At 38.4% G+C, this 13,189-nt stretch overlaps 1 protein-coding gene across 2 annotated transcripts in view; it reads right to left on the reverse strand.

Moving 5' to 3' along the window:
- LOC102223731 (chloride channel protein 2) overlaps window positions 1-13,189 on the reverse strand; it is a 90,871-nt gene that overhangs the window by 67,296 nt on the left and 10,386 nt on the right. The window contains exon 3 of one of the 2 annotated variants that reach the window (XM_023350703.1): window positions 7,785-7,835. The exons of the other annotated variant lie outside the window; for it this stretch is intronic. Coding sequence (XP_023206471.1) covers window positions 7,785-7,835 — 51 coding nt within the window. The remainder of the gene's footprint in view (window positions 1-7,784; window positions 7,836-13,189) is intronic. 2 annotated transcript variants of the gene reach the window in all.

Genomic DNA, 13,189 nt, shown 5'->3' on the forward strand with positions numbered 1-13,189 from the left:
AATGTCCCGTTGTGAAATGTATAAATGATTTTTAAGGAATGTTTTCTTTTTTCTGAATGTAAATCAGAAGTTAATTAAAAAAAATTAAAAAACAGCATAAAAAATATTTGAAGGTCCTGTGCATGCAATGATTCTGATGGTAGAGAAGGGAAAATACAGCCGTTGAAGCGGTGGATGAGGTGAGGAGAAAATACTGTAGGGATTGGAAAGAAAACCACAGGCACACATTCTCCAATTAACACCTTTAGCTGTGAACTGAGGCAAAAGCTGTGAGAAACGCTTCCCCCATCGCACAGATTTGCCTGTGCTTTCCATCACTCCATCTCCAATTTTGTGACAGATCAGAGGAACAGGACTTGTACATGAGTATATTTAGCTTTATGCGTTATGCGAGTGCATGTGTGCATGCTTGTGCGTCATCTCACCCACGGCCCGTCTGTGTTCCTACACCCCTTCTGTCATCCAGTCAATGTAAGAAAGGGGTGTGTGCGTGTGCCAGCATGCACACATGCAGGCATGACTTCCTTGTGCTTCTGCGCAGAGTGTCTATGTGTCTTTACAACATCAAGTGTAATTTGGGCTGTTTGGATGTATAAATTCGTTAGCTTACAGTGCTTGATGGCTTTTCAACACAGGCACAGAATCACAGCGGTCCTACAGACTAGTTGCTGCCTTTATTCTTCATGGCATGCAATAAGCAGCATGTTCCTTCCCAGTGACTCTTATCGCCAGAGTCACCCCATGCATCCTCCCCCGATCCCTTCATCCATCTTATAATCACATGCAACCTCTGACTTGGCTTCTGAGCTCCACATCTCCCTCTCTCTCTCTTGCAGGTCTTATTTGAAACTCTTCACTCCTCTTTTACGCTGTCTTTCCTTTCTCTGCACTCCTTCCTTCTATTCCTTTTTTAGTCTTACATGCGCACTTGCTCAATCTCTCCTCACCAAGAGACATAGTGCCCACAAACCTGCTGAGACTAATTTAGGTTGCCTTGGATACACAGTGCATCATGCTCCTCGGTGTGACATTAGGGAACTGCATTAGAGAGTGGCCTGCGTCACTCCCGTCTATACATTTATTGTCAAATTAAAAAACTATGGCTGGACTGAAACATCTCCAATCAAACAATTGTTAACGATTTATCTGAGCATTTCAGATAAAGTTGTGGGGGGCAGATTTAATGTGGCATGTAAACATCAGCACACCTAGAATAGGTCTTTGCAACAACAGCAGACTGTGTTTGCATGACCTTTAGGCAGAACAAAACCATTTTGGAAACTAACACGGGTGCCATTCTGCTGTGATTTTACTGTGAAAATGAGGAGAATAGAAAAGCAGAGTGAACACACACCTCTGAAGACCAACACTACCGGTGCAGATTCCTCATTACTGCTTCCACTGAAAACCCAATTATTCAAATCATCCCTTCATGTATTATGTAAGGTGACAGCCTTCTAAGGGTGTAAAAGGCCTAAAAGGCTGACCATTAATACACCAATTTTGCTCAGTCATGGCAATGAGGCATACTCCCTCTTCGTGTCTATGTGGCTCCACATTCATTATGGAGCTTCATGCATGAGGCAGAGATTCAATTAGAAACGGCTCGCTGTGTTTAAAACCACCTGCTTAATTAGATCAGGAGGAGCACAGATAGACAAACGCCAACCTTCGGATCATTTGAGTTTTAAATGCCAATGCTGACTGATACAGGATGGATTCAACTGAAACTGATGATTGGCGCCAATTGGTGTCCACACACGCACACACACAAGTTAAAGGTTTTTCATAAGTTGTCAAATTATTTTCAGGATTTTTATAGACACCGTCCTATGTGATTTTCATCAGATTTTAAATTAACCAAGTGCAAGTAAAAAAGAAGCAGTTCAAAATAAGAGAGCTCAAAACTAAAAGAAGTTTGGATTGGGATTAAGAAATGTATTATTCTTCTGGTCTTGAATTAAACAATGCCTTAATTAGTTCGTCAACATGCTATCAAGTTCTCTAGCAACATGCCAACTATCAGTTCCTTTGATCAAAGTGTGCTGAAACAGGAAAACATCTAAAACTTGCAGGACAGAACATGAAGACAGACTTTGGACCCCACAGTTTAAGGGCTGGACATACCTGCAAGGTAACATCAGCCTCTTAGTGCTCATGGATAAACATGCACTTCTATTCAGACCATTTTTGAGCAAGTCTGTTTCACTCAAAAATAAATTGTTTTTTACTGCAGCCTTATTGGGGGAAGATAATGTGAGGTTTATAAAATGTCCACAAACAAAAGAAGAAAACCAAAGATCTCATCAGAATGTATCATTTTTGTACGCTTGCTTAAAATTTTAAAAAGTAGATCTCTTCTGCATGTATTTTTTTCTTATTCTGCTCATGATCTGACCAACCATTTCTGTCATCTGCACCACCCGCATGCTCATAAACATCTAAGCTCCACATGACTCTAGATGTGCCCAGTGGGTCGCCACAGATGACAAAATTTACATCATATGGTCTTCGTGTTCCAGTAAACAGTAGCAGCTCAACATAACGATTTGAATAAGATTTTAGGAACTACAAGCATGGATTGGTTTGAAAGTATTCTATGAAAGCTCTTGCTACAAGAACCCAGATTGGTTCAGAGTGTTTGCCTATTTAAAGACTCCTCCAGACCTACAGTAGCTCATCCTAAATAAATCAAAGAATCAATGCGATTTCAGTGAAAAATAAACTAATTCTGTAAATGAGTGAATGCAGAACAGGGGAAAAAATAAATAAGCAACATAAATGGAGATTACTAAATAAAGGAAAGAGCTTACAAAACAAATCGGTCCCTAAGGACAACAAAGAAATGTCGTTAGAGAAATAAAGATAGAAAAACAAATACAAATCTGTAGATGTTTGTTCTGATACTTAATGAGACCATAGTCATTCCGGTGAACCCTGCAACTGTAACATCTCATTCTCCTGATTCGTCTACTCATTAATCCCTCTATACATTCCTCCTCCGCTCCCTCTTTCGTGTTGATGTGTTCTTTATGCTAATAAGATGAAAAGGGAGGGGATGCCCATGTAAATGTTCTGTAGCAGCCACTGCGTCGGTCCCCAGCGAGCACCCAAAGCGTCTCGTCTCGCACTCAATCACTCGCCGAGTAACGACTGTTGTGGCACCAGTCTTATGGCTGCAGAACAATGTCTGCTTAATGAGGTGGAATGGTGTGTCTGCGCGGACACACATGCACCACCAGATCGGAGGCTGAGACAAATCCACCACCTTATTATGATACATAAACAGCTTGGGTGTCTTTCCTTAATTGCAGGCTTTAGGGTGTGTGTTTAAGTCGTGTATAGGAGGGTAATATTAAACCTACGCACCAAACCGGGTCGTCTTTCCTCAATTTAAAGCTTAAGTAGTGCAAGGATGACAAATGCCTTGCAATACATATTAAAGATGCTTTCAAGAAATAAACAGTTTCTGCTCTGGATCCAATTTCTCATTAAAGGAGGATTATCACATGCTAAATACCAAATGCTATAATCTAAGTTTTGGTCCTCATTTTGCTTGTTAAGGAGTGCCTTACCACTTCTGCATAACTTTAAACTGAATTTTTAAAACTTCCATGATTAATATTTACTTTTGTGACTTAAACTCTCATGAGAAAAATCTGCCTCCAAAAATACAAGTTTGTCGCACAAGAGGAAATGTGGCTTTGAGACGTTTTTCTATTCAATAACTTCTGAGGCGATGGCAGAGACGACACAGTCAGCATGAAAAACTGCTGGTCCAACCATTAATGTTACAGCGCTTATAGTCTGAAACTGTACCATAATGTCTTCAAACCAGATAAAGTTTGCTATCTTCACAGATATTTAATAAATAATGCCTAAGAGGCATAACTCAATAAAGGATTAATCACACAGATTAACAGCTGAGAGGCCTCAGGAGATTTTTAGGAGATTTAGTAGGGATTGTACTTCAGAACATAAACATGTTAAAACCTTCAAATATCGCTTTGAATAAAGTATTTTCTTCCTCTTTTGTCAGAGGCGGCTGCTAAAATATGACGAAAATTTTAGAAAGGTTTTCTTGCCTGTGTTCACTCAAAGTTTTATTTATGTCCTTTAACATCTCAGAGTCTACCACTTTCACATTTCATGTCTGTCAAGTAGGACAAAATTAATGCTTAGGAATAGAGTTTGATTACAAATTGATTCAACTATTAACGAGCACAATTATCCCATCTCCAAACAAAAAGAGCAATAAGCACAGAACCAGTAGAGTGCTACTCTGCTATTTCACATTAAATTGTTGCCCACATGCAGCTGCAGTGTTATTGATCTTTGTGTGCAGTTTGTGAATGTTTATAAAACACAATAAATAAAGCTCAATTTAAATGTCCTTCACTGCTGAGCAATACAACCGACTTAAAGCTGACATTTACAGCAGATAACAGGAACTGATCAATTAATTTTTTGTCAAGGTTGTAGGTGCCATTATCAGTTACACAATTGCTTAATGTACTTTGGGAGTGATCCAAACTATGGAAATATTATTTTTGTTGACCAAACCTTGATTTTTAGGCCTTGAGCATTGTTAGAGTTATTTGTAATCACCCCATTAATCCTACATAGCTCATGACCAATGCTCTTCAATAACAATAAAATGGAGAGCTGTCGGTTTATGTTAGCGGTCAAGTCTTTGTTTGTCTGCTGTTTTGTAATAACCTGTTTTCCGATATCTGCTTGAAATTTTCAAACTCTTGGAGTACAAATATTTAACTGCAAACAGATGGTCTCTATTTACCAATTAGGTTATTCTGAAGGCATTTTGTTACACTTGGTTTTATGAAGGGGTTTATGAATAAAGGGGCTTAATACTACTCATTACTGCATCTCAGTTTCTTTTTACACTGAGCTGGAGCTGGAGCTCTGAATTTCCTTTAAGTCATTGATTAATTTTAACTGTCAGTCCCACATAAACACAAAATCAATACAATGGCCCTTACACCACCCTTAACGAATGCATTAAGGTCTTTTTGCCGTCTTTCCATGGAGTCACTTTTCTTCTGTCTCCTCCAAGTCTACGAAAATGACTATAACAACCAACTTCACACTGACCCTTTGATTTCTGAGGCTGCCTTTGCTCCAGGGATGGTGATTTGCTAAAGATCAATAACTAGAAAGTAAAAAGGCACAAATCAACTACATGCAGTTGTCAATTAATTTTATTGCATGTTTGCAGCCATATTAATTTAAAGTTTTCAAGTTATGATTCGAAGATGAATCACTGAAACAAACTCATTCTTGATGCTGCAAACAGAATGTGAACGTAGAGCAAAGTGCTGCACAAATGCAAGCTATTTGCCGTTTACTGTAATTGGAGATCATTGTCTTGTACAAGATACAACCTTAGAGAAGAGAAAACTGGTTTACAGAAGAGTTCATGTTCATGTTGTTTCAGCCCTGGTCTGGTACAAGCCCCACACAGTCTGAAGAAATGCATCTTGGACCAATACATTAAAATCTTTTTAGAAAATCTGTCAACTTGTCTCCCAGAAATCTCACCAACCAGTCATATATGACCAGTCTTAATTGAATTGCCATAACCTTTCACATTCATTACATTCATCAAGGGCCGTTGAGTCTGAGATGGAGCTCATGAGTTTTTCGTAGTTTATTTGAGCGTGCAACAGATGGATTCACAGCTAATCTTGATAGAGTGCAGATAGGTGATGGTCCTACATGTTCTCAATTTATGGGTGATATTTTACACCAAGGACTAAATGACTCAATCATTTAGAAATTCTATTAAAACAGTATCTCAACAGTTGGAAAACGGACATCTTTCCTTCCTGATGTCAGAAGGAAACTCCATGAAGTACTTGAGGTTTTTTAACTATGGAAATCTGGGCAGATTTGTGTATGTGTAGCCTGAATAATTAAACAATTGCTAATCTCCCTCTTGTGAGTATGACACGTTCAGTGAGATCAAAATGAAGAAGTCGTTTCATTTCCTGCACTCCAGCCTAATGAACCAAAACTCACAGGATGGATTGCAGACTCTCCCCAATTCCTGTTTTTATTCTCTCTCTTCTGCCCCTCTCTTTTTCATTGTGATTCATTTCATCAATCTCCTCTCCAGACTTCTGAAATCAACTCCTCCACTCATCTCTTTACTTCCATTTCCTGTGTTAACTTCTTCACCTCTTTCCATTTGAAATTATGCTTTCATTACAGCGTTGCATCCATTCATTTCTCCAGCTTTCTATTCCACTATAGTTTGCCCTTTTCTTGCCCCACCTTCTCATCACAAACACACACTCTCTATTGCAGACTCAGCACTTTTGTTCTGCAGTCCTCTGCAGACATTGAAGTGTGCTGATTTACACTTTCACAACCTACCGTACCAAGCCTCAGAGCAAAACTATGGCACACCCAGTATCTGCACTATCTTTCAAAAGTGACAAGAAAATGCCTAGCCTATGTATTCACCATGTTCTCTTTGCTCATACATAAAAGAATAAAGTAGAAACACATTTGAATTTACAAACTGCACGATATATATGATGACCTAAACACAACTAAAACAGGAGGGGAAAAGGAAAACAAACATATCCTGGACATGCAGAACATTGCTCAAACCATAAACCCGAGAGGTCCACCCACCAGCAAGTCAACAGCCCAAAACTTACATCCAGGGCTATGATGCTGAATTAGAACCTCAATTAGGTCAAATTTAAAACCTAATTGTTAATCTGAGCAAGATTTGAAAACTGATGTGCACAGATGCCCAAATTCAGTTTGACTGAGGTCAAGTCTTTTTTTTTTTTCAAAGAAGGATGAGCAAAAAATTTGCTTCAAGACCTGCAAAGCTGATTGAGACATACTCCAGATAACCTTCCGTTGGTTTTCTCTAGAAAGTTGATTTAGCAAGGTACTGACTCAGATAGGCTGAAAACAAACGCACATCTGAGGTTTTAGACATCTTCCTCTTCATAAAAATGCACTACTTTGTGTTAATCTTACATTTAAATCACATGCACACCTGTTTGCGTGGCTATCTTTGAGGCGACTTCCCATCAACTTCCAATCATTTCTACAGCCTAAACCTTACTCTTATCCTAACCCTATCCCTATCCATTACATACCTAACCCTAACCAACACTTAATTCATACCTTAGTCCTAAATCCTGACCCAAAAACAGCATTTCCCCTTGTGGTGACCAGGCTTCAGTCCCCACAAGGAGCAGTGGGTCCCCACAATGTAGTATGTCAGGAAAATGGTCTCCACAAGGTATTACAAACAAACACGCGCACACACACGCACACATCTATATCAAGACATTGTTTCCGACTACACATTAGGGCTGAAGGCGAGCGGTAATAAGGCCAGGCTGGTGGAGTTAGTCTTTACTGATACAGCAAAATAGCAATGTTAAGCACACTGGGGTATTTTCCTGTTGGCTGTTGATTAATAAGAAGCCAGAAGTTGTAAGTGTATAATGTTGTGTGTTTCACAGAGCTGTTTTGAAACTTTATTGCACTGAGACAATCACTGGAGTTTGAGTCTGCAGAGCTTTTTCTGATATTAATGGTGGGGGGATTAAGACATCACAAAGCACTGGAAACTGTTTGGAAGCATTACAGCAGTGCAGAAACACTTAATGACCACTTATTACATATTATTGATGAAGTAGTACTGCAGCTGTAGTAATGGAGAGGTGAAATTGAGGGTTTGATTTTAGTTGATGAAGGAAAGCTGGGGGTTATACATTTTGTTGTTTGTTTACCAGAGATAAAATCCTGGGCTGGGGCCTCCAGAACATACGGATACCCTGACCCTGGAGAACAAAAACCATATGAAATTATTACACAATGCACAGCTTGGATGTGTGCATTTTTTCTCTCCAAAACTCCATTTTTCATTTCATCACTGCAGGAAAAAAAGTTAAGTACATAATGTCATTACTTTGTGATGGATGTAGGCCCTGTTCATATGCAGCAGTTTAACAAATGTACAAGGTAACAGAAAGAGTGATGGGGCAACGTGGGGGGGAGAAAGGGGTAAGAGATAATTATGTCATTGGCGTCCTTGCGATGCATAATTGTGAGGTTGAAAGAAAGGAACACATATTCCCTTTTTATTATCAAAAACCTGTAAATGTGGCATGGTTTGGTATTCAAAGTCAATATTCTTGGAATCATGCTTCACAGCAAATACACTAGTAAGTGCTTTGGGGGAAAATTGAATTAAATAGAAAGAATGTGAGAAGAAATGTTTAAGTCTTACCACATATTCCAAATTGGGAATGTGTTGGTCCATTATAAAACTAATGAACTAAATATTGATATTTTTGATTTAATGCAAGTTCTAGGTGTATGAATGATTTTGCAAGCAACTGGAGCACCTATACAAATACTGAAGTATTAAAAAAAATCATGCAATCCATGTTATTTTTGTGAATACCTGAGCAAATAAATGAATAAATGTGAAAGCTGTTTTGATCACCCGCTAGTGGCTGGCTGCGCTCCAGTCCTTCACAATATCAGATCATCACAACGCAGTTATTATTGATGCAAAATACACCAAATCTATTACTTGTAAATTAATGTATAAGGACTTAAAATAGAAACCTCAGACTATGTCTCCCTCTGGTATCACAAATATGAAAAAATAAATGAAAAGGGTAAAATGTTCGCACCTTTCAGCCCAGTTTGGAAACAAATCAGTAAGGTATGGGGGGAAAGTGAGTTGTGGACAGGCTCTGGTCTCACTGAGGATTAGAGCGTAATAACTCAAAACATGGGGCTCAAATGGATGGAGCAGAAGGCGCACAGTAACCCTTATGCTTCAGCTTGCACACAGCCTAAGAGGAGGGATAAGAAAAGCTGATGGATTGTCATCCAAGAGGGAAGTGAAGAGAGCTGAGTAGCAAGAGCAAACAAGAAAAAGTGAAGGAGAGGTCAGAGAGGTTGGAAAAAGACAGAAAGTGAGATTAAGATAACTGAGATCAGGAAGATGAAGCAAAGATTTAATACAACAAATCAGATTAGCAGGGAAAGGTTACAAAATGAGGCATACAACAGATAGAACAAGTTTGAAACTAGACTTTAAAAAGTTAGTAGCAAAGTAACATCTAAGTTCTTTGTGGCCTTTGACCAATAAGCCTCAGTTTTACGGCGAGGAGTTGCCCTGTATAAAGCATGTGCTGATATCACAATCCAAACACATAAAAATTAATCATGGCATTAATAAAACTCCACCGTTTATGGTGGAGCAGCTGCAGTAAAGCCCATCAGCAATGAGGTAAGTGATTTACAGTAACCTCAGCGCCACATTGGAAAACTGCAGTAACTCTGATCTGTGGCCCAAACTGCACTTCATCAAGGCAATTTGTTTTCACTGTAACTCTTGCCAACTGTAAGACTAGGTAATACTGCAGTTTACGCTCAACACCGTGATACAAAAAATATTTCCAGAAGTTGCTCCAAAATCTAAATTAATCTGGTTAAACTTGAGATCAATTATTCCTTCACTACTTTATTATTAAGTTAAAGGAACAATCCATACACCACCCTTCCTCATGGCTGCATGCTCCATCTTACCCTGCTCTCCCTCATTATTCACCCTCAGAGTCCTGCATTTTTCAGTGTTTCGACAGACTGAGGAATTTGACCAGGGTGCAGCATTATTCTTTAAAACAGCTCCCAGTGACTTTAGAAACTCAATGACTTTGGCGACCCAGTGAGTCTCTCTGGTGACGACTGTTGAGATGGATGGTCTAACCTCTGATTATGCCATTGGAAGATTATACTTGTTGAAAGTCAGAGTCAAAATGCTGTTTGCAGCACCATGTAATGTAATCGGGATAGGTTCCCTGCAGCATGCTCAAACACAACAGTCTTTGAGGAAACTGAGATTTTGATTGTCCAACAGAATGTTTTCCCAGTAATTTAACCATTCCCCACTTTGGGTCTGCTTTCAGAGTGAACTTGCTTGGACTTTCAGCCTTGGCCACGTTAGCAGTTGTTTCTCTCCTTGTAGACTATTTTTCACATAGTTGAATAGTTGATTTATAATTCCTTTAGTCCGCTTTAAATCACAAGACTAACCTGATACAATCTTCTCTCTAAATGCCTCAGACAGTTCTTTCAAGACCTTACTCTCACTTCATCAAGGAGGAAAACAAACTAAATTTGAGTACAAACTTGTGTGTATTTTCAACCATTTAAATGTGTGGGGGTGTTCAAATTTGTTCCTCACCAGAAGTTGTTTTTTAATTATATTTTACAGAAAAATCTACAGTTCTTTTTTCTCCAGTTTTTGTTGGGTTATTTGAATGAACAGTGCTGTTAAAACTGATACTAAATAAAAAAAAACAGGCTGTGTGTAGTCTCCTAATTTTTATCACGACTAAATAGATGTTTTGAACACAAGTACCGTACATAGTGTAAAAAAACAAGCCATGAGAATATTTGCCAACCTTTCTTACAATTGAGCTAATTGTGGATCAAAAGAGATCCATAATTAGTTATAACAAAAGGTCTTCATTTGAGAAACATTTATTTCAGAAGTAAAAACAATACACTACACACGTATAACGCCACATAAAAACTTTGAGGCATTTTGCCTTAATCTAAACGTTTTGTAGGCCGCCTGCATCACCTTGATGTCTTGCATTGTTTTTTTTAAGGCTTGAGTCCACTACAACCTACCTGAATTTCCCCAGGTAAAAAAAATAATGATCTAGGTTAAAAATACAATAAGAATTAACATTTTTACTATTTATAATTATGCATTTTATGTTTCACAAACAACAACTTTTTCAGTTAATAAGAAAATTACAATATATTTAGGCCAATATGTTCAAGTAGTGGATCCATTTAAGCCTCATCTATAACCCCAGTGCTTGTTGAACACCTTTCCTTCCATGGACTATCGTTGATAAGTCATGATTACTACAGACCGAATATCTTAAAACAGACGAATGATTACAAAGATTGAAGTGATCAACTTCCTACCTTCCTGTTACCTAAACAGTCATCACTGTGTATGTTCCATACAGAATGCAGGTGTTTACTTTACTCTTGAGATTTTTAAAGATTTCTAACATCTTCAGTTAGAAATTCAGTTTCCTAATAGACTGGAAGCTTTAACACTGTAACATTGCTGTAACAAAAAAATAGCCTTGTTTGTTATAAGTTTCTGTCTCTCTTTAATGATGAGCCCAAGATTTTTTTTTATTTTTAAATTAATTCCTTTATTTAATCAGGTAAACCCCGTTGAGATCTAGATCTCATTTTCAAGAGGGACCTGAAACAAACTTCACTCCCCGTCGGGGAATCGAACCCCGGTCTCCCGCGTGACAGCCGTGGATACTCACTGTACTAACGAGGAGATATAACAGCAGCTCAAGATCTTACACACACACAGCTCGAGTGGCAGAGGATCAAATATTGAGCAGGTCTGGACAGATATGTCTCAACATGAATTAAACCCATTTTTCTTTGGGGCTTTTAACAACATTGTGTGCCTCACTGATTTTGAATCAGTTTTCAATCAGCTTCCTTTAGTAAGAGTTTTCACATCAACAAAGTTTACCTCAATCCAGTAGCACACAGCTAGAGTTTTTTTTTTAGTTTCAGAGGCTTTACCACCTTGTGAAAGGTGTACAAATGTTACACATGACATTTCCATGTGATTAGTCCTGGCTGTATTGAGTGCCATATTCACTCTATCTATCCCATCCTTAAGATAGCAATAATAAATGTGAGTTAGTGTGGCAGTCCGTAACTTTCAGTGTACTGATAAACCAGCTGGACCTGGGTCACAACCTGCATAATAAAAGCAATGTAACAGCAGCTCAAGATCTTACACACACACAGCTCGAGTGGCAGAGGATCAAATATTGAGCAGGTCTGGACTCCTTGGTTACTTAATATATTAAAGTGAAAGTTCCACCAACTCTGCGTGTATGCGAGTGTCACGTCCTGTTTCCTGGACTTGGCAGGTGCCTCAATGTGAATGACACTTGAACACCCCCGTCATGCGTCAGCATGGAGCACAACAAACACGCGCCCATCAACAGGGCACACGTGGCTTCGGCATAGTGTTGAAAAGCTCATTGAATGCGCATGGTGGAGCTAAATGTGTTCTTCAATAACAGGTCAGGTTAATGTTTTAAGACCAGATAATTAACAAAATGCTACTCATGCAAAACAAGAAAAATGGTCCCTTGCACTGTCGCACATCAGAGCTATGACTTAATAAGTCACAAGGTCTTTCGTGTGGGAGTGTTTTTTTATCAAATGGGTAAAAATGAATACAGAACATCTGGCTTAAAATGAACATAAAACAACCAGTTTAAAATTAATCAACTTTATTTTTGATCTATTGTCACAGTCATGAAACACAGGAAACCCTCCATTACGGCTGTAAAAGAAAAGAGCTTTTACAGCTACATACTTCAGTTTCAAAGTCACAGTTCAGTATGTTTCAATCGAGAGAAACAAAAACTTGCTATTTTAGATCTAACTGGAATTAAGCTTTTTTTAATAAATTTTTTAATAAGACTGTACAAACACTTAACAATCAGATGTACTTAGTGGATCATAAAAGCACAGCTGTATTCTACCCAGTGTTCTGGACTGGTTGATTAATGTAGGCAGTTGGATTTGGACTTTCACTGATTATTCTTCAGTATCAGTGTTTCCATTCACCCTGATGTTGTTTCAGGAGAGTAATTCAATTCTGTTTTCTCTGGTGTCACTTTTAAAGTTGCAATACAATCTGTGAACTTAGTGTTGCTGATAAACATTCTGCCTGTCTTCAGATGTTATTATTTGATACATGCGTGCACTGAACCATGCATGACTGCACCGGACACAGTCTGCATGAATATCGTTACACTCCTACCTCCTATTAAAAAAAAAAAAGGTTCTTGCAGTTTTTCTAGTCTTAAGCACACAAAAGAACAACTGTATTCCTCCCTTTTATGCTTTACTAAACAAAAACAAAGCTTGTGATACAGTATAGCCCCCATTCAATAGCCTCAACAGCAGTAACTCAAAGTTGTTTTTAGGAACAACTTGATCAGAAGTTCAGGAGGAATTATGTGTCACTCTTAATTATAACACCGCTTCAGTTTGATGTTTGCTGACATTAGTTTCTCTTTAAAACTTCCACTACAACATT

This window comes from Xiphophorus maculatus, chromosome 18, assembly GCF_002775205.1.
Source record: "Xiphophorus maculatus strain JP 163 A chromosome 18, X_maculatus-5.0-male, whole genome shotgun sequence".
In the NCBI taxonomy this organism is placed as follows: Eukaryota; Metazoa; Chordata; class Actinopteri; order Cyprinodontiformes; family Poeciliidae; genus Xiphophorus; species Xiphophorus maculatus.